Source organism: Morone saxatilis, unplaced genomic scaffold (genome assembly GCF_004916995.1).
Source record: "Morone saxatilis isolate NCDOM2014 unplaced genomic scaffold, NCSU_SB_2.0 Contig16, whole genome shotgun sequence".
Lineage (NCBI taxonomy): Eukaryota > Metazoa > Chordata > Actinopteri > Moronidae > Morone > Morone saxatilis.
In genome coordinates this window covers 21,226,571-21,248,222 of record NW_023339718.1, presented here as the reverse complement: position 1 = coordinate 21,248,222, position 21,652 = coordinate 21,226,571, and the positions used below count along the sequence as shown (strand labels likewise).

The window sequence follows — 21,652 nt, the reverse complement described above, 5'->3', positions numbered from 1 at the left end:
TGTCAAATGTGAAAATGGGTTGGATTCTGCTCTCATCAGGCCATCAAGATAAATTTCTGCTGCAAAATCAGTGAGGTACAGCAACTTTGCTCTCTGCACCTCATTAAGTGTTGGATGTGTGTCCATTTTGTGCTGTAAATAGTCTCTGTACACACTGACAGGATTTACTGTCAAACACTCTCCTCTCTGTGCAAAGGTAAAAGACAGGAGCAGCACTTCAGGTATCCCCCTTAAACAACCACAGATGTTCTTTGGGGGAGAGGGATTTCACTGGAGAGTAAGAAAGGAAATATTAAGACCACAAATGTGTTCTCGTGGCGTAAAAAAATCCAACTTCAGGCTTTTCTGTGGGTTTGGAAGCTGAAAGGCCTCAATTTGGAGAGGGAAAAGACATGAAAAAAACACCCACACGTCTCAGCAGTATGCTTTTATCTACAATTCACATAAGTGCTTGGACGTGGGTTTTTAATGCCACGAGAACTCATTAGTGGTTATGATATTTCCCTTCATACCCTTCAGCCTTTGTTAGACTCATCACTGGGTACTTCCTTCTAGAAACAGACAGATTTCTGGCTGAAATTCCCTCCATTAATCAAAACATTGGCTGCTTTGTGTTTGGTGAAAACTGTCACGTGTATGATCTGGTCTGGGTGTTGAGTGGTTGAGAGGTTGCTGATTTCTGGCAGTTGATTGTCTATCATCACAAACAGGACACAAGGCAGATTTAGGCAGTAGGCTACAGTGTACCTTCACATTTCCCCAACAGTTTTCTCAAAGGTTTTAGTATTTTATTACCACACATTGAGAAGGGTTTCCTAAGACAGCAGAGATGTTTTATTAATCTTTCATAACTATATGCTTTATACACTCTTCACAAAGGTCAGAGGTCAGTTACAGAACAGTGCCTGGTGGAACTGGTCTAGGTTCAGTTCACCAGATATTTCTTTTTTTGTTGTGCGCATATTAAACCTGTCTTTACTTCTTTATCTCTTTCTCTGATTAACCAGGATGAGGTTGTGGTCATGGGAACAGTGCGGGGAGACGGGTGTGGTCCTGCTGGGCTTCCTGACACTGGCAGTGTCTATGGGGAACCTGTCCACCAGGGGGCTGCAGGTATATAGGAAACACAGGAAATCTCTCTGCTAATGTAACAAAAAACACTGCGACTTAAATGGTAAATGGACTGTACTTATATATCTTTTCTTGTCTTCTGACCACTCAAAGTGTCTACACTACACGTCACATTAACCATTCATACAGTTATGACACAGGCCAACACAAACGATTAGTGGACAATCTGCTCTACCTTCTAAGCCACAGCCACTGTCTTTTGGTTGTCTAATAAACATGAATCAGACACCTCTCACTGGATTGTGATGACACCAGATGGACTGAGCTGTGTCATTTCAGAGAAGTATTCTGACATTTTGGGAAATTTGTAATTTGATTTAAATGTGGCGGAAATTTAACCAGGTTTTGTCCAGCAATAACTCTATATGTCTAAGTAGCCTAGGTGAAACTGTGGCCACTGCGAAACGTAGTAAAAGACCAATACAACACTAAACATGCCCATTTTTAATCACACTGAGTGTGGAGGAAGTACTCACAAAATTGAATATGCATAAATCATCATAATAAGACCAGTGTTCAAACTTAAGTATATCAATTGTTCAATCCAACCTTCAACAACTCTATTACATACAGTTATATATACAGTAAATACATTGTCTGGCCAGTGCTACTGGGACTGTCTACTTTAGCTCACAAGTGCTGAAGCTCTCTATAAACTTGTGCAGACAAAATCACTTGCAATGTTCACACCTGTTGACATTTTCCCTCAGACATGACATGACAAGTTCGGAAGCAAAGGTTCCATCACAACAACACCCACCTCCTCAGCCGTGACATTAAAGCTGAGGAAAACATCAGAGATCAGTCACAGCATCTATGACCATGACTTTTTGAGTTTGACTTTTCTTTAGTTAATCTTCTCTTTCATTGAGTATCAGTAGGTCAGTGAAACGACCACAGAGCTAGCCAGAGCTTTTGTGAGAATGTCAGCCAGTAGCTTTTCACTTTTACTAAAGTACAATTTCTGAGTACTTCATCCACCTCTGCCAGTTGGTAACTAAGTGTGCCAGTCACGTCAACATAATTAGTTACTTTATTATTGATCTTGTGTATTAATCCTATTTTCCTAGCAGAAATCTGAAACCTATTGATTTTCAAGTAGATATACAATAAACTGTTATTTAAACATTGTCTGCATGATGTGCTGCAAGATTTCCACTTCTACAGGCATCTCTTACAGGTACAGTAATGTAACTTCACGGAAATGGAAAGTATTCCTTAATTTAGGATACCACTATTCTAAGGCAGCTTCAATATTTACTGTCACCTTTAATGTCAAACAACAGCTGCATTTTTAAGGACTTACCGCTTTTGGTTAAACCAAAGGTACATACAGAGCTGAATAAGAGAGCAGGTCCATCTGCCTGACAACAGCTGCATTTTTAAGGACTTACCGCTTTTGGTTAAACCAAAGGTACATACAGAGCTGAATAAGAGAGCAGGTCCATTAACATGTAACATATACTGTTACATGTTAATGTTTTATTATGTCAAATGATTTTAAACACAAAATCACAGACAATTTTAGATATAAAATGCATTAATAACAGGTTAAGATTAAAAGAAAAGAAACAACATGCAAAGTGTAAAGACTAACTTTGAAAAGTGGTCTGAGAACTGTGATGAGTTGTTGTCTGACTGATCTGTCAGTCCTTGTCTCTTCCCATCCTGCCCTCTTTTCTGTATCTCTCTCTCTCTCTCTCGCATCTATCTCTCCCTCTATCTCTCTCACTTACGCCGTCTGTCTGGTATTTCCAGTGTCTCTCGCCCTCTCACACAGCTGCTCTGTCTCACACCTTTACAAGGAGCTCAGTGCACATTCCAGCGGTCACTCTGATGAATCTGTCAGAATGAAGGGACACAGCCATTGGTCTGAATTAATGCTGCTCCTGCACGTCAGGAATGTGTGAAATGCTGACCATCTTCACGCGTTGGAGCCCCAACACAAAACACTCTGACGCTCATTTACTGTCATTCTATTTGCTTCTGACGCACACTGTTCTGACTGTCCAATCATTTGTGCAACAGTTTTACACACTGGAATCAGAGTACTACTAAGACTTTTACAATTACTGCAATTGCTGTCACTGTTACTAATGCTGCAATGACTTATACTACACCAAATATTGTTGTTACAAACACTACAGCTTGTACTAATTCTACTTTTACTACATCTATTATGTCTATTACGACTCCTACTGCGGATGCTTCCACCACTACTGTTTTTGTACCACTCCCATTAATGCTATGGATAACGTTACTGCTGCCTCTAATGATACTGCTACTTTTGCTTGTGCTACTCACACATACTACAATAATTACTATGGCACATGGCCAATATATGGTTGAATTTAGGCCCTTATTGGCCAGTATAGCAAAAGTACCAATAGCAACAGTACTGTGGACCCAAAGTGGTTCCTATGAAAAAGAGAACATTGCTCTCAGTGCGGATAAATAAAGGATTAAAAAAAAAAAGTTACCAGCCCCAATAATAGATCTTACACATGTAAGATCTATTATTGGGATTGTGACAGAGCTGAGATTCTGGACCAAATATTGCCCACATGCAACCAATCAAATATAATCTGCTTTTAGATACAGGCCTGGTCATAGAAAGGCTAAGTTGTGGCCCAGTTGTGGCCCATTTAAAACCCGTCTTCAGAGCTCAAGGATGTTTTGTGGCTATGGTTGTGCAGCCACATTCTGATGGATTCATTACTCTTAGTCACTCAAACTAAATTATTTGTTATTTAGGGGCCACCTCACAAAATTGTAATTGAAAGTGCACAGCTATAAGTAAAGATATGAATGGAATAGTAAAAGTCATCTGATTTGATTCACTATGAAAAGTTTTGGTTTGTCTGAAAGTGTTGGCAGATTTAGATGCACTGTAAACACAAACAGCCGCTTCTCCATAGGTCTTAATAATGTAAATGTGACTAATGCTACTGCTACAACTGCCAACTGAATTACCACTGCTTGTGTGTCTATATGTATTTGTGTGTGTGTGTGTGTGTTTTCAGGAGGATGGCGTGGCGTCCAACAGTCTGGAGGAGGAGCTGGAGGTGACCACGTACTGGTGGGGGGAGTGGGCCAAGTGGACAGCCTGCACTCGTACCTGTGGAGGGGGAGTGATGTCACAGGAAAGACATTGCCTCAAACAGAGGTCAGTCAATCTGCACACACACAGAGATGTGTATTTCTATACATTTTAGGACCTAGATCAAGTTTTTTCCAGGTCCACACTTGAGTTCAGTTCTGACATACGGAGCAACAGCAAAAGTCTGTAAGATAAAAGTTATTAAGTTGTCCATAATGTAACAAATCTAGAATACATTTATTTTTTTCCTTTTCCTAATGGAGTTTTTTCATCAAGTTTCCTTTTTTTTGTGCAAACATTAAAAACAACATCTTGCTGTTACCATGAGGGATTAGGTTTGCACATCAGTGTCTGCACAATGTAATAAGTGAGACATGAATTGATTTGCAGTTTGGTCGCGATCCTGAGGTTGTTTCAAATTTTTTGTTGTCCCAAATTAGATAATACATTTGCACCATACATTGCACACCTTAAAGGAATAGTTTTTCAATTTTGAAAAATACGATTGATACCACTCACCTAACTCTTTGTAGGAAAGCAAATAAGCATATTTCTCCAAATGTTCTAACTATCCCTTTAACATAAACCTTATTCTAACCATAAGTAAAACGGTTTAAGTATAAACCCTTAAAAAAATCTTAACCCTGAAATAATTGCTTCATTTTATGGGGACCAGCTTATTTGTCCTCAAATGGAGGCGAGTCCTTACAATGTGACTGAACAGATAAAATTATTCATACACATATGTACTCATTCACACACTCAGAGGTTATACCAGCAGTAAATCATGGATACGCACATTTATCCACAACCACATTTGTGTAGCTGCACTTTCTACTTGCACACACACATTACAATGCAGGTATATAGGATTTCTTAGTAGAGGAAACAGTAATTATTTATTGCAGCCAAAACAAGAATATAAATTGATACTGTTTGGAGTTTGACAGCCAAATGCTTAACAAACACCTGTGTTGGCAGTCAGACAATAATAATAGATCAAATTAGTAGATTAGTATATTTGGGGTGAATGCACTCTAAGCTCACACAACATGATTTTTAACCTGGTATCTCATTATGTTTCATTATGGTTCATATCTAATCTTTTTTTTCTAATGTTATTATTTCTCCAAATGTTGGCTTTCTGTCCAAAGAAAGAAAGTTGCTGCTGGGAAGGACAACATGACCTGTACAGGAACTGCTAAGAAATATCATCTCTGCAACACTAAAGTGAGTCGCAGACTTCCAGTTAATTTCTCATTACTTTATTTCACATCTTTATTAAAACAAACACAGTACCTCTGACTGGCTGACAGAGGACTGTGGTTGACTGTATGTAGCTGTGTGAAAGTGAAGCCGGGTGGAGCTCAGAATGATACTGTATTCTAAGAAAACCATCCCTGCACAAATAAACGCTTAAAAAGAATTTATTTGTGCAACATACTGTAAAACCAAGTTCTAACAAGTGTGAAACAGACCTCTTTTAATGGTCTGTGCTGTCTCTCTGCACTGCAGGAATGCCCTGCCACTGGGAGGAGCTTCAGAGAGGAGCAGTGCTGGTCCTTCAACTCCCAGCTTTACAATGGGAGGAACTACCAGTGGAAACCTCTGTATCCTGGTAATAACATCCATAAAACGCCTTGACAATTTCTCTTTACCACATTAAACAGACCAGAGGTGACTGAGGTCTTGTGTCTGAACTGTTGAGCTTCAACATTGTCCTACATCCAAAACAGTAGAATCCCTTCTATGACATCTTCAAACAAATTTTGTCTTCTGATATGCTTTATGTTATTTTCTTTTCAGATGTAACTGCCTGTTGATAAAGAATGTTGTTTTAAAACCTGTTCCTAATTATTATCTAAATGTTTTTTCATTTATTCACCGCTTTCATTTTGGCAATTACTAAAATAAAAGGTTGAATGAGAAACAAGTAATGGGAATAGGGGGATACAATAAGATAAGATATTCCATTAATAGTCCCACAATGGGGAAATTCCAATACAATAAGGGTCAAGGACTAGAGGACTAACAATAAATCAAAGGAAAGTGGTCAATGCTGAAGCCACAGCCCCTCTAAAAACCCTCTGTGCACCACCTGCCCAGCACCAAACAACAGACAGACAAAGTTAGCAACTAGCTAGTGATCAAAGTGGAACATCTAAAGAGCCAGAGTTTTCCCTCAAGAGTTGGTGGAGACCAAATCAGAGCTAAAAGGAGAGTGAATATTGGACTTATTTACTTACTTAGATATTATTATTATATTATATGGACTTGGACTTTGACGACCTTTGACCTGTGTGCCTCTCCAGACGACTACGTTCACATCTCCAGCAACCCCTGTGACCTCCACTGCACCACAACTGATGGCCAGAGGCAGCTGATGGTGATGGCGCGAGACGGCACTTCCTGCAAGTACAGCAGTTACCTTGGTGTCTGCGTGGATGGTAAGTGTGAGGTGAGTCCAGCAGCTTCTTTACTTTGTCTCTGTTTTACTTTCCCTTTAAACAGTTTAACTCCACTCTCAGTTTTCAGCACCACTGAGAGCACCACACCAAGTTTGTATGACCGACAGACCCACAGGGAGGTAGCTGCTACGGTAGCATTGCAACTTTCTTCATAAAATCAACTGAGTGTATCCAGAAAGTTACACACTGGCCGAAAAGTGGCATCAACCCTCCCCAACCAAAAAGACAGATAGACCCTTAATTTAATAGGCAGTAGCCTTGTTAAGCTCCATCCAAACTATTTTTACACATAAGGTTAGTCATGTTCCTTTTAGAGCTACAGTGTGATGAGGATGAAACAGAGGGAGGAAACGCATTTAGAAATGAAACAGTTGTTTGTTTGCCTTGTGCTGCTAACATTTTATCTATTTTAGAATTATTTTGTTAATTATTTTTAGTTGGGTTTTTTTTTAGGATGGAGGCAACTTACTGCATGTACTGTGACTTTTGACATTAAAGTTGATTCATGACTGTGGCCAAAAAAATGTAACATAAATACACAACATGTAGACAGTAAACATGAATAAATCAAAACAATAAAATGAATGCATCACAGAGAGAAATGAGGCAGAAGTCACATACAGTAGTACTCATCCTCTACACATATTTTTTTAAATGATTCATTTCATGTCAGACTCTTTTTTGATCAACTTCGAAATAATGTAACCTCATGACACAAAATATTTGATAACTTCTGCATCACTAGCATGTTATTTAAATTTATTTATGATTTACAGATTTTTTTTTAATGTTATTCTCTCTTCTTCCACTTCCTGCTTTGCTGCACAGCCAATCGGATGTGACGGAGTACTGTTTTCCTCCAACACCTTGGATAAGTGTGGGGTCTGCCAGGGGGACGGCAGCAGTTGCAGCAGAGTCACTGGAAACTTCCGCCGTGGGGCCATGACACTGGGTGAGCCTCGTGTCCAGTTTTCCCTTGCTGGATGAACAGAAATGTTTTTTATTACTAGATATAACTAATTAATATAGGATAGGAATTTTTCTGTCCTCTCACTAAGATTCAGTGAGAAATTGAACTGATTAAAGTCATTAGGACTGGTCAGTACATTCTTCTTGGTTAAATAAACAAGGGTACATAAAAACGCATGAGGTGACACTGACTACTTTCTTTTTCCTGTTGTCAAGGTTACTCTTTTATCACTCAAATCCCTGAAGGATCATGGGACATCCAGATCATTGAGAGAAAGAAGTCGGCCGATGTTCTAGGTGGGTACTTCCACTTTCCCTGCTCCTCATACACGTAACTCTTTGTATTTGTTCCTTGATTTGCACTGTGAGAGACAGTCACACGGTAACACACACACTACAGCACATCACGCACGACACACCAGCACAACACTAGCCACCAGGCACACACACACACACACTAATGTCTAATTTTAACTTGATGGAGACAATGCAGGCCTTTGGCTTTTTCTGACTCAATCTGGAGTTCACTGATTTTCAATGGGTTTTGTACCTCTCAGATTTTTCAATTTATCTTCTTCTCCAGCTGTGACTGACCAAGCGGGCAACTTCTTCTTTAACGGGGCCTACAAGGTTGACAGTCCCCAGAATTTTCACGCAGCAGGAACCGTTTTCAAGTACCGTCGGCCCATGGATGTCTACGAGACCGGGATCGAGTACATTGTCGCCAAAGGCCCCATCGACCAGGCCATCAACATTCTGGTACACCCAGCCCTCCTCCATCCACCTCTCTCACTTCAACTCCTCCTCCACACTCATATTGACGTTCCCCATCTACTTTGTTTAGTGTACTTTTTTCCCTGTTAAGAAGAGTCTACCTACTTCATAATTACACTGTAATATTCAACTAAGGTTCTCTAAAAGCCTTTAAACTACAGAAACAAAGGAACATTTGTTGTTTTGGCCTCAGCCGTTAGCTAATTCTGAAATAAGAAGCCCAAGATTTAAGCTCTAGGCCATACTGTTATTAACTCTTGAACATAATGATTAAGATTGTTTACTTATGAAGCATTTTGTTTTTTGGGGTAGCAATGGAGCCTGCCAACACTTGCAGCAACAAAAAGCAAGGAGAACAGAGTCTATTCAGAATATTTCCTGGCAGCAAGATGCTCATGTGTGATTGAAGTGGTGATACTGTTGCAGCGTAGCAATGTGTGTATCGTCTCCTTTTTAAGAGTGTCTGCCAAATGTCTATGATGTAAATGTCATGCAGACGTAATAATGAGTCTGTGTCTCAGGCTGATTGAGTACAGGCCTTGTGTTCTGACAGTGGCCATAAATCCCAAAGAGTGTCCATGTCACAGGCCAGGTTTGATAGATCTCCCTGCAGGCTGTTGGAACACAGAGATCCTCCTGGACATTCATTGTGACTCCGCTGGTCCCTCTCTTTTTTAGTCTTTATAATCAGGCTAACATGTAAAATGTCACAGACTTCATTCTGGTTTTGGCTTTAAAGCTTTATATTTTTTCTCTAAATTATAATCTTACATCCAGTTATTTGTAAAGCTGTGGCAGACTCACACCTGTTAGAGCTGATAGTGTGTGTGGCAAGTCAAGCACAGTATAAAACTACTTGTAACTACCCTGCAATACATCCTGCAAGTTCTGTGGCTACATTGCTCATTGTCCATGGGGAAACATCACCTTCATACAACGTATGCTCACATTTCTCTATCTTAAGTTTTTAAGAAAATTTCAATTGAAGTTCGGAAACCAGTTATAAGGGATGACAATTAAACATGGACAAAATAACAGTCATGGTGTGCAAAGGTCTTAATGTGAAAATAGTTTGAGTGGATTTGGTCCTGGTTTGTTTTTAACTCTCCTTCTTACTGGCCTGAAACACCTGACCTTGACATGACCCACTTCTTTCTCGTCACTCAGGTGTGGAACCAGAACGGTCGCACACCGTACATCACATACGAATACACCGTCCTCCGAGACTCCCTTCCACCCGTCCCACCTCCTCCCGTCTACACAGGCTCAGACACCTCAGCCGGGGAGGTTTCTGTGGAGGTGGGGGGTCTGCTTTCCCCTAACAACAGTGTATACAACCAGGCGGGTCCTGAGGGCCAGTTGGAACCAGGAGGTGCCGAGGGACAGAAGGGCCAAGAGACCAATGAGGTGTACGAGGAAACAGCGGCCATAGACTGTGACCAGGATGGAGCAGCTGACCCAAAATATTCAGGTAGGGACTATCTGTGACATTGGAACTGTTTGTGATGTATGAAATATTTGTGGTTAAAATCTTTTATTATTATTAATCGATTCATCATTTAATGCCTATCACAGTTTCAAGGTGACGCTTATTTTGATCAACCAGCAGCCCAAAACCCAAAGATATTTTATTTACAATCATCACTTTGGAGAAGCTGAACTGAGAGAATGTTCCTCTGAAGTTACTTTGAGACCTTTTACATTTTATGGGCAGTGTGATGCACGTGCTAAAGCAGGGGTTTAGAGACTGTGGGCCTCCCCTCAGACAAGCTTGGAAAAATCCCTCTTAGTTTACTTGCTTAGTTTTGCTCACTTCCTGAATGCCTTTTGGATCATGATTATGGTAATTGATCCCACAGACACTCAGCAATTGAACAAAGATACATTGCTGTTAGAAAGGTCTGTCCTAAGGCATATATTTGTTTCTTACTCTTGGAAAGTGGCAAAAAACACCCCAAAACTACTGTATCTCTGAGCTACCTCTCCAACCAAATCACACACATTTGGGATATTATATTTGATATCTTTTGATAACTAATGTAATATTTTTTCATTTCTATTCACTGTCGCCTTCCACTTTGAAAACTAAAGTGATCTGAGATTTGTTGTTTTCATTGACTCTGGTGACACCTGTAGTAATATGATGTCATTGCTTTGGTGTTTAACACAACCAGGTACCGAGTAACAATGTAGCACTAATATAATAATAATACACACAATGATTATAAACTGTAAGCAAGTGTAGCAGTTCCTCTGAGCAACTGAGTCTGTGGTAACAGTGAGAAAGTGGGGACGGTCAGTTTATCTTTTGCATTTTTATGCTGTAATTTATTGTTACCTATCAGGAGACATATATGCCAATACCAATATATCTGTTATAAGATAATAATAAAACATATTGGCTGGGCTCTAAGAGACAGAAAAGGAGAGATGGAGAATGTGTAAGAAAGGGAAAAAACAGATAGGAAGAGAAACTAAGAAAGAGAATAAATCAGGTAGTTCAGTGGTCCATTGCAGATGAGACAAAATAGGTCAGATTTTACAGCCGATCTTCTATCTAGCTCTCTTTTTCTGTGTATCTGTGAGATGGCCCTTTGGAATTCTGCATTATTCATGGTACAGACACATAAAGAGGATCAGCGGCAGATGAAAAATTCAGAGTTTCATGGTGTTTTCTCCTTTTTAAAATGGCTGCATCACAAACATGAGGCATTAATGGCCTTCCTGCAGGCTCTCAGCTCGCTCAGCTGACTGCCGAGTCCATTACACCACCGCTTTGGGTAGTGAGATGAGATGGAGAGGTGGTTGAAAGGCTCACCATACTTTCTACACAGCCTGACATCATACTACGGAACAGATACTGGCCGCTGACTGAAGCAGTTTAAACTGAGTTTACCTTCTCACCTTCCTTTTCTGTTTTTGTTTCAATTTTATATAAATTTTATTTATATAAAAAGTGCAGACTAGCACACATTTCCACAAGATACATTTAGTGTCCTTCTATACACTGAATTTGGGCGAATGGTAGCTCACCTGGTAGAGCACCTTACCGCAGCTGCCCTAGTTCGATGCGCTCCAACATTTGTCCTCTCTGCCCTTTGCTGCATGTTTCCCCTCACCTGTCTCCCCCCTTTCCTGTCTGTCTTCACCTGTCTTATCAAATGAAGGCATAACCCCCCCAAAAAAAAATATCTTTAATGAATAAATAAATACACTAAACTCTATGGAGGCCGGGCATAGCGGTGGTGTTGCATGATATTGAGAGGTGTGTCTGATATTTTATTCTCCCTCTTAATATAAGTTGTTATAGTCTGTACTAGAATTTAAAGTTAAATCGTGTGGGTTTAAACAAATTATTGTCTGAGCCACCAAGACCAAAACAGCTAGTCTTGAATTATGCTTTTACACAACCTTGAAGATATCAGAACATCATCAGTGTTCAGGTTACTGAAATGCATATAAACCTGTTTGTATAATCCATCTGACACAGCATCATTTGGGCTGTTGTATTAGATCGCATTATATTGTACTTAGTAACGTGTGTGAAAATGTGGAATATCAATGTCTGGGCTATGAATTTCTTGATGTTATGGTAGGTTCCGACATCTACAGCTGAACTGAATATAAAAATAACACTCTTAAGTGCAAACATGACCAAAACACATCACAGATTGCAAGATGTATGAATTTACTCTCCAAGCTGAATTTTTCCAATTTGATCCATCAGAAGGAAACAGCAGCCATACAGGCAGCACTGCTAACCCTGCCCCTGCTGGTGGGCCCCTGGATATGGGGCCAGACTCCCCAAATCTCATATGGAGGGTCCTGCTGGATGGCCGAATTGGCCCTGATGAGCTGCTCATCAACATCTCAACCAATCAGCTGCTGACGGAGGGAGACAGTTTGTTCTCATCAGAGATGGGACCAGCAGAGCTGGACCTGAGCAGCCTGGAGCAAGACGGCCCTTTTGGTCTGAACGAGACGCTGGAGTTTACTCTGGGTCGCAAACGCAACGACAGCGGAGACAGTTCCTACCACAACAAAACAGTGCAGAGTGGGAGGACCTCCAGCCGCTCCAACAGAACCAGGTAATCTAACAAAAGACAAGTAAAAATAGCATCAAATAAATCTCAAATTTGTTTTATCTTAGTGTACAGCAGAGGTCCACTTTGCACAACTTCAAGTTTGGGCTCACAGAAAGCTGTTTCCCCTCAGGCTGTGTTAAGTCTGGATTCAATATTTTCAGGTTTGGTCACACCGGGCCTGAATGTTCAGACACTGTCAAGCCCCTGGGTCTGCCGCTGGCTGAGGGAAATATGCTGCAGGCTGTACGAGAAGCAGGCTAGGTGGTGTGGACATCCTCAGAGAGACATAGCCAGAGGAAGTGGCAGTGAGACAGGCTGTGTGACAGGCAGTGGGAAAAGCAAAGGTACATAGAATGAAACAGGCAGACAGAGCATAAAGCAGAGCAAGCAGTAGGGCAGCCAAGTAGCAAAGGCAAAGTGAGACAGTTAGACAACTACGCAAAAACGCAAGTAATGAAGTAAGAAAGACATGTACAGAGACAAGGCCGTGTTTCGCCAGCAGGTAGACAGCAGGAGCAGCACGTGGACAGATAGATAGTAAAGCAGGTAAATTGACTGATATACAGGCAGTGAAGGAGGAAGACAGGTAGACAGTAAAGCAGTTAGACAGACAGGCAGTTAGATAGGTAGACAGGCAGTAAAGCAGGTAAACAGATAAATCTACAAGCAAGTAGGTAGTTATACAGCAGACAGGTTAACTGACGAGGGCAGGCAGACAGGTAGAAATACAGGCAGTAAGGTGGTTACACAGGTAGATATACAGGCTGCAGGGCAGGCAGACAGGTAGACCTGGCAGGTTTTGCATTCATCATATTTATAATTCATGTTGGCTTCCTCTGTGTCCAAACACGGCTTCACCAGTTCTGCAGCCAGCAGCTATAAAACACACAATGACACGCCCTTTCCTCTGAGAGACAGAGAGAAGAGAGGAAACGAGCAGACCAGAGGAGCACAGAGGGGAGGAGGGGGATACAGGCACACTTAGAAACAAATAATTCAAGGTATTTGCAAAAGAAGTGAGAAATATGATGCAAAGGGGGAACGTGTGCTGTCAGACTGTAGTCACCTCTGGGGAGAAAATAATGTGCAGGAATCAGTCTGGCTAACATGGAGGGATGCCGGCGAGGTATAACTCAAAGTGGCTGTGATATTCAAATAAACGTCTGGCGGCTGGCGGAGGCGGAGGGAATGACCGGTGTTATGACAAGAATGTGCATGACTTTTATGTGATGTGATGAAAAAACAAAGTGCGTCTGCCGGGATGCAGGCTGTGAATCAGCTGTCAAAATTTGGTTGTCTGAGGCCCGGGACACAGTCTTAGAGTGCAGTTCCTGTGTGTTTCAGGAACTGCACAACTGGGTATCCTTAAATGTCCTTGAAAGAATATTTCACGGAAAATGTATGTTTTGAAAATCTATCCGTAGTCTTAAAATGTTTCTATCTTGCTCTTTTGTGGAGGACGGTAGCTGAAATCAGTTTGGATTCACATCAAAGGATTTTAATGATGAAAAAGTGTGTAAACTTTGATAGAAAAAACTACTCCTGCAGTATAAATCCACTTCTCCACTGACCATTTGCTTGCACGGTATGTCCCAGTCCTATTTTCACAAGAATATAGCTAAATGTTTGCATGACACAATGATATATGCTGCAACAACTACTGCTTAAGTTTTCCTTTCCTTATATGTGTGTGTGTGTGTAGGGGAAATCAAAGGAACTACCATAAGAACCTGAAGCTGAGTGCTGCTGACATGTACCGCTGGAAACTGTCCTCTCAGGAGCCCTGCAGCATGACCTGCTCTATAGGTACATACATGCAAACACACACACACACACACACTGAAGATCCATGAGCAGTCAGATTATGAAGTTTCACATCCTTGACTACCTGTCATCACCCACTTAAGATCAGATGTAGATCTGATCAAACCTTCAACCCAACAGACTGCAGACCAGGAGGCTGTAACACTCTCTGACACTAGTTTGATGCTCACACATCTTGCTGTGCATTTACACTGTAAGACACTTGATTGAGTGATAAGTGATTGTTCCAATCAGACTATTTGCATATATATCTTAATACTGTCTGGAGGGGATCTTTAATGATAACGTCTTTTGTTCTTTCTTTCTTTAATATAAAGCACATTGAGGTTTTTTTTCTTTTGTTTAAAATGTGCTATATAATTAAGATTGTCTCCCTTCAGCTTATTGTTTCTTGCTCACAATCCAGGAGTATCAAAGTCCTTTGTAACATGTATTCGTTATGATGGCGTGGAGGTGCACGATATGTACTGTGATGCTCTGACCCGACCGGAGCCGGTCCATGACTTCTGTATTGGCAGAGAATGTCAGCCCAGGTAGAATACACCGTACATTTTTTTTTATGAATCCAAACTGCTCAACAGGACATTGTGCAGTATGTCTCTTCATCTTTCAGATGGGAGGCGAGCAGCTGGAGTGAGTGCTCAAGGACCTGTGGGGAGGGTTTCCAGTTTCGTCAAGTTCGCTGTTGGAAGATGCTCTCGCCCGGCCTGGACAGCTCGGTCTACAGTGACCTCTGCACCATGGCCGACCTGGAGAGACCTGTGGAGAGACGACCCTGCAAGAGCCCCGCCTGTGGCCCACAGTGGGAGGTGGCAGAGTGGACCGAGGTATGAGATGTCTAACAGTGAACAGAGAGGCAGTGTGTGTTTCACATTGTTATAGTACTACACATTCATCTCCTTTTTGTAACTCAATGTACTTTTTTGTCACCCGCTGCTTACCTTTAGATATTTTTTTGTTTTATTTTGTAACAAACCTCAGAGGAACTTTTTCTTGTAGCGCAAACCTCTCTCTCTTGCTGTTGTCAGGTTCAGGTTTAGCAGCTGTCCTGTGGTCTGATTGTGGCCACTGATGGATTCTCCAGAGACGCATACCAGACACCAGAAAAAAAACCTATATGTGATTTGATTTTGGAGTTTGAAAAACACAGAAAAAAATGTGAAATTTAAAGCTCAATAATCATTCATATTTTTAGTAAATTTGATGTTTTATTGCTTGTTTCACTATTTCCTTTGTGACTAAACGTCAAGGGTCACTTGTGTTAAAATATAAGTAGTAAACATTTATTATGTAACCAATTTTTATGTTAATATAAATGTATGTTGTACTATGTAAATATATCTTTGTTTTGGACGCACCCATAATGCACACTCTGTGGAGCATTATGGGCATTCATGTTGGGGACAATAATCGATCTATCTTTAAAAAAAAAGTTATTCATTATCCCCATATCTCTTTAAAAGTAAAACTTTACAAAGTGATCCAAATAAGATCAACTGGAGCAGCTTGACATCACTTCATGTGTCTTACTCAAGAGCTCCTGATCAGCAGCCATATTGTACTCAGTCTGATAGTCTTCCAGTGGGACAGGGACCTTCTGATAGGCATCTAACACTGTTGCGTTAATGCTACCTGACAAAGTATTTACTGTGTTGGTTATAATAAACTTGAATGTGTCTCTGTGTGGCTCTACTTGGTCCAGTGTCCTGCTAAATGTGGCCGCAAAGCCCAAGTGACCCGTGATGTCCGCTGCTCAGATGAGACCAGACCATGTGACCCCATGACTAAACCACCAAACATCAAAAACTGCACCGGTCCACCCTGCGAGCGTCACTGGACCGTGTCTGAGTGGGGGCCTGTGAGTGACTTTACTCTCCATATATAATGCACTGCACGTCAGCATACATGAGTGACAATAAATTACTTTATGTATGCATGTTTTTTTATTTTATCACCATTATCTGATATCAGGGTAAAGTGGCTGCTGCTTTCAATAGAAAAAAAGGTTTTAGGGCTTAATAGTGTAAAAAAAAAACAGCTCGTCTGTTCCAGGTGTTTTCACTTCAGCAGAAAAACTGTTAAGTGCCACAGTGTGAATTTATGGGGTTTTTTTGTGTTGCACGGACAAATGTAGTTCCTAATGTTCCATTCAAAGTCAAAGTCTGGAAACTCGCAGGTCTAATTTACAACCATGGTGTGCAACCAGGCACAAACATGGACCGATGTGCAATTTTCTTTTCCTCAAAGTTATATATTATTCCCCACTGTAAGAGCAAATGTTAAGTCGGTAATATTTATTATTATTTAGAAGATTAACAACTGTGAGCACATGTACCCCTTGCATTTTTTATGTACTCAAATACATGCAGACACCTATCCATGCAGTTTGGTTTCAGGTTGTGAGGGTTTTTTGATGACACAATTCAATGGAGGTGAATGGAATCTAGTTTGTGGTAACCACAAATCCACTGATTCCAAAACAACATTTTGGGTGCTTCAAGCTTTTCAGTACTAACGGCTTAATGCTGCTATAAAAAGCACTTTTTCTTCCTCTGCCTAAAAAGATAAATAAGAGTGTGTCCAGTCACTCTGCATAATGCACAGAACATGAACAGATGCTTTAACTACAGTAAATAATCAACTCTGGTAACATGTGATAGCAAAGTGGAATGATCAGACTTCCTGTGATGTTATTTTAAATTAATGTGATATTTTATCCCATGTGATGCGACATAATCTCATTTTTCCCTTCCTCTGACACGGTGTGACATGATGCCATTTCATCGCAGGTGATGCTTCCTATTTATTTAATATGAAGTGAGGCGACCTGAACTAACTTCATCTGACAAGCAGCGTTTGTCTGTGAGCTTCGTGACTCAATGAGAACTGAAATGCCTCCTTTTGATTATGAATCATCCAGTTTTGACATTTGACCCTTGTTATTGCAGTGCTCGGGGGCATGCGGCCAGGGGAAGATGGTGCGTCATGTGTACTGTAAGGCTCCGGAGGGTCGCGTGGTTCCTGAGAACCAGTGCTCTGTGGAAAACAAGCCACTGGCCATCCACCCCTGTGGGGAGAGAGACTGTGCTCCACACTGGCTGAGCCAAGACTGGGAGAGGGTGAGGCCTCGTCACAGTGTCGAAATTAAGATTGAGCTATCTATTAGTAAACCTGATAACTGATAGATTAACTGATTTGCTGATTTACATAAAGTTAACAAAAATTTGGACAATTGATTATTTTTAAAGAAATGTGTCAAGAATGATAATAAAGAATCATCATTTTTAGACTTGACCATGGTTTCAGTTAGGTTATACTTTTCCACTGGATGTCACGCATGACAGACATGACAGAGACAAGAACGTAAAAGACGAAACCGACAAGAGAGGGAGACTCTGCCCTATTTGAAGTTTCAGTTAGCTTTGCACAGAAACAGCCTGTACAAATGTCCTTCAGAGAAACCAAGATACTTTTTACTTTTACTTGAGTAAAGAAGTAGTATCTGTACTTTTACTTTAAAGAATGTGTGTACTTCTACCACCTCTGCTGTTTTTGCCTGTAGTGTAACACAACTTGTGGGCGTGGCATGAAGCAAAGGACCGTCTTGTGTGCCGGCATCAGTGGAGGAAAGTTCCAGATCTTTGATGATGAGGCATGTGGAGGCAACGAGAAGCCTGAAGAGGAAAACACCTGCTTTGAGAGGCCATGCTTCAAATGGTACACCACCCCCTGGTCTGAGGTGAGGTCAACACAGTCCGCACGCTTATGATATGAATGGATCATCATGGGTTTCCCTACAGGATGAGGGGGGGCCCTCTGATCCTACAATGTATTTGTTGGGACCAGATATACACTACATATATATATATAGATAGTATATATTATTTTTTTTTTTTTTTTTTTTCATATTTCATATTTCTACTTTAATATACAACAGAGGCTGTTTAGAGCTAAATGGACATTTTCCCATACTAAATTAGGCAAATTTATTTGGATTCAGAAATATTTACACCATGCTTTTAAGTGTAAATATGTCCAAAGAAGACGAAGAAGAAGAGGTGTGTTCAATGATAACAAAGAATATTTTCCAGCTGAAAACTTCAATCTTCCTCAATCTTTCCACTTTGATATAAACTCATTTTTCAACCACATTCAGTCCCAGTCACACCACTTCTGCACCACACTGTTGATGTGTAATGCCTGCACAGAAGAGTAGTGTCAAGGATCATGTTTGATTGGCAAATAATTTAGTTTTTTGGTCATTAATAATCAATTTTCACAAATTCCAATATGTAGTGAAAAAATTTTAAAAAATCACAAACATGTCTTCATTATGTTTTATTCAGTCTGAATGTAGGACAGACATGTAAAATGTCTCTGCACCAGTAAGACATCCTCCAGTTCATCAGTGGTGTGTAACGTGGTGTGTTTCTGCTCCTGTGTGTTCTCAGTGCACTAAGACGTGTGGTGTGGGTGTGAGGATGAGAGACGTGAAGTGTTACCAGGGCAGAGAGCTGGTCCGAGGCTGCGACCCCCTCACCAAACCAGTGGCCAAACAGACCTGCACCCTGCAACCCTGCCCCACTGAGCCGCCAGGTAACACCTCAGGAAACATACTGTTCTGCCTACAGAAGCTTATACACACACACACACACACACACACACACACACTGGAAGTAGGTCTCTATGCAGTTAGCTACTAATTCAGGAAGCTAATTTACTTTTATCTGGACCCAGGGATTTATTTAAGATTTTAATTTATTCGGAAATCTTGAGCAGACTTGTGTTGCTTTCCCTGACATACGTTGTTTTACTGGAGTCATGTTTGCCCAAATCTCTACAGTGCAAAGCTAGCAAGACCCGTAGCCAGAATGGCCGCCATTACGAGACCACCGTGTCTACACAAGACTGTAGGTTGTAGAATGCAGGTTGATTGCTGTAGTTACATGCATAAAAACAAAGAAAATAGACCTGAAGTGTAAAAATGTGCTTCTGGGTTGCGTTTACTCTCATGTAGTGCAAGTGAAATATGAGCCGTTACTTTGCCTATGTAGACTGATATTGTATCTGCTCTGTCAGAAAGTGCAAGATGGACAACTATAAAACCTGGCTGAAAGACCCATGATTGAAGCACTGTAATTTCCCTTTAAAATTGATGACGTTTGATAAATTAAACAGGGTTTTGTTTTAGAAACAGCAACGTAAGCTGATGATTAGATTAAACAGTTTTGAAACGAACGTCACCATGTGTGAACTGTGTCCCAGATGAGAGCTGCCAGGATCGTCCCTCCACCAACTGCCTGCTGGCACTGAAGGTCAACCTGTGCAGCCACTGGTACTACAGCAAGGCCTGCTGCCACTCCTGCCGCACCGTACGACCTCCAATCTCCTAGTCCAGGACAGCACGGCTTCTCTCCACGTCGACTCTTAACTCCAGCATGAGGAAAGAAATGGGTACATTTATGTACATGTGGTACTGCAGTTTCTCTGAACAGAGAGGAAGCTGAAAGTCAGAGATGGAAGCTCCTACCTTTTTCAATAAAGCTTCCTCCAATAACTTGGATTTAGATCGGTTCTTTAAATAAAAGACTAGGTAAATTAAATCGGGTCATCTTGATATCAGACAAAAACATTTTGTCAGTCCTGTTGATAACATCAACAGCAACATTCGTACATAAAATGTAAACACTTATTCTCCATTTGCTCTTTTTCTTATTTCATATCAGTTTCATTTTCCAAACACAGACTGTAATGTGTGTCTGGTTTATTTGGAATAAATAGAGAAAGAACTGGACGAGAAACTATTTTTATTTTGAGAAGACTACTCAAGTTTGGATTAGTTTGTCTTGTGTGGAGAGGATTTCTCAGATATTAACCAGCACAGTGTGTATGTGCCTTGAGTACCCACAGCAGCCTTTCACCTCAAGACCTCTGAAACAGTTCAAAACAGAATCAGGAAACATACAGTACATTTAGTTAAGAAAATGACTTGTCCAAAAATATCTGTGTTTCTCAAGACTCCATGTTGAGCCCCACAGCTGCCCCTCCCCTCACTCCTTCACACCATCACATGATTATTAAATTAAAAAGATTCTCATCAAACTGTATCTTTACCATAAAGGCAGTCATTATCAGCTGTTATTGATTATTTATCTTCCTCTAACACCATGTGGAGTTGGAGAAAAAGTGGAGTCAACACTCAAACGGTCTTACAGACCTCCATCATCAGCTAGCAGCGTGCTCTTGTTGTGTTCATCGCTGCAGTGAAAAGATGTATTAAATTATTTCTCAACGGAATATACTGCATGACTAGAATATTTAATACAGATACTGTTTATGAAATATTATTTAATTGTGTTTCAGTTTGGTGTCTGGCATGTAAAAAGTTTATATTTCCATTCCACTCCCTGCCGCTTGGCGCCATGCCGGTACGCCTGCAGGATATGGAAGCATATTTATTAGTCATAGCACATTTTCATTTATCGTGACGCTCCTGATGCCAGCCGATGGTTATTCATCGGGTCAACTGATGCCAGTTCTGGTCTGTGTGTGTGACAGAGAAGCAGAGAGTTAATACAAACACAGAAAGAAACATTCCTGACACTTGAAGTATGGTTGAAATGTATTCAGACGTGTACATGTATGTCTCATTTTTAACTATTGTGTACTGTGTTTTTATATAACTGATACCTCTTTGTACAAAACTAAGTATGGAAATTGTGTACTGTTGATAATAAACTGAAAACCTAATGGTACTGACTTGTATTTCAATAAAATAACAGTTCAAATGAACTTGTCGTTTTTATGTGAATTGATGTGTTTATTCAGGGAATATTGAACTAGCATGTTTCTCTCTAAGGAGAAAAAAGAAGAAAAGATTTTATAGTTTCATTTCCCCTTTATTTAATCATAATGGCCTCTTCGGATCTGAATCTCTTTGTCAAGGGAGTCCTTGTCAAATGGAAGCACAATTAAAATGACACTGATGAATTAAACTGTGTGAAAACTGTTGCACTTTGCAGTTTTAGTTTGGGGGAATAATTGTAGTTTATGCTCCTGTTGAAACTGGGAGTGATGGTTGTGGTGGTGCATCACAGCTATGAACGCAGAAAAAACACTGATGACGGAACTCTGAGTATCCTTCAGTGACCTCTAATCTCCTCTTCCGATGTAAACAAGTTGACATGTCTGACTTAATGGTCAAAACTAATAAAAAAGCAACAAAACAGAACAAAATCTGTCCAGAATTAACCATCCCTGCTGTGCTGCTCTGTATCAGATATCTCCCAGGAGACATAGAC

General features: G+C 40.6%; 1 protein-coding gene across 1 annotated transcript; it reads left to right on the top strand.

Annotated features, from left to right (window-relative positions):
- The first annotated feature begins 291 nt into the window (after positions 1-291).
- Positions 292-21,064, top strand: adamtsl2 (ADAMTS-like 2). Its single transcript, XM_035658429.1, has 18 exons — positions 292-1,113; positions 4,155-4,297; positions 5,386-5,461; positions 5,747-5,849; positions 6,544-6,689; positions 7,528-7,651; positions 7,885-7,965; positions 8,252-8,427; positions 9,610-9,913; positions 12,170-12,530; positions 14,230-14,333; positions 14,758-14,884; positions 14,965-15,178; positions 16,054-16,209; positions 17,300-17,470; positions 17,914-18,090; positions 18,803-18,947; positions 19,617-21,064. The coding sequence occupies exons 1-18, from the start codon at positions 1,009-1,011 to the stop codon at positions 19,742-19,744; spliced, it is 2,841 nt and encodes a 946-aa protein (XP_035514322.1). The 5' UTR covers positions 292-1,008; the 3' UTR covers positions 19,745-21,064.
- The last annotated feature ends 588 nt before the right edge of the window (positions 21,065-21,652 follow it).

Coding starts and splice junctions, on each gene's coding strand:
- adamtsl2 (XM_035658429.1), top strand. CDS start 1,009: ATGAGGTTGTGGTCATGGGAACAGTGCGGGGAGACGGGTGTGGTCCTG. Junction 7,652..7,884: donor CCGTGGGGCCATGACACTGG/GTGAGCCTCGTG, acceptor CCTGTTGTCAAG/GTTACTCTTTTATCACTCAA. Junction 8,428..9,609: donor ACCAGGCCATCAACATTCTG/GTACACCCAGCC, acceptor CTCGTCACTCAG/GTGTGGAACCAGAACGGTCG.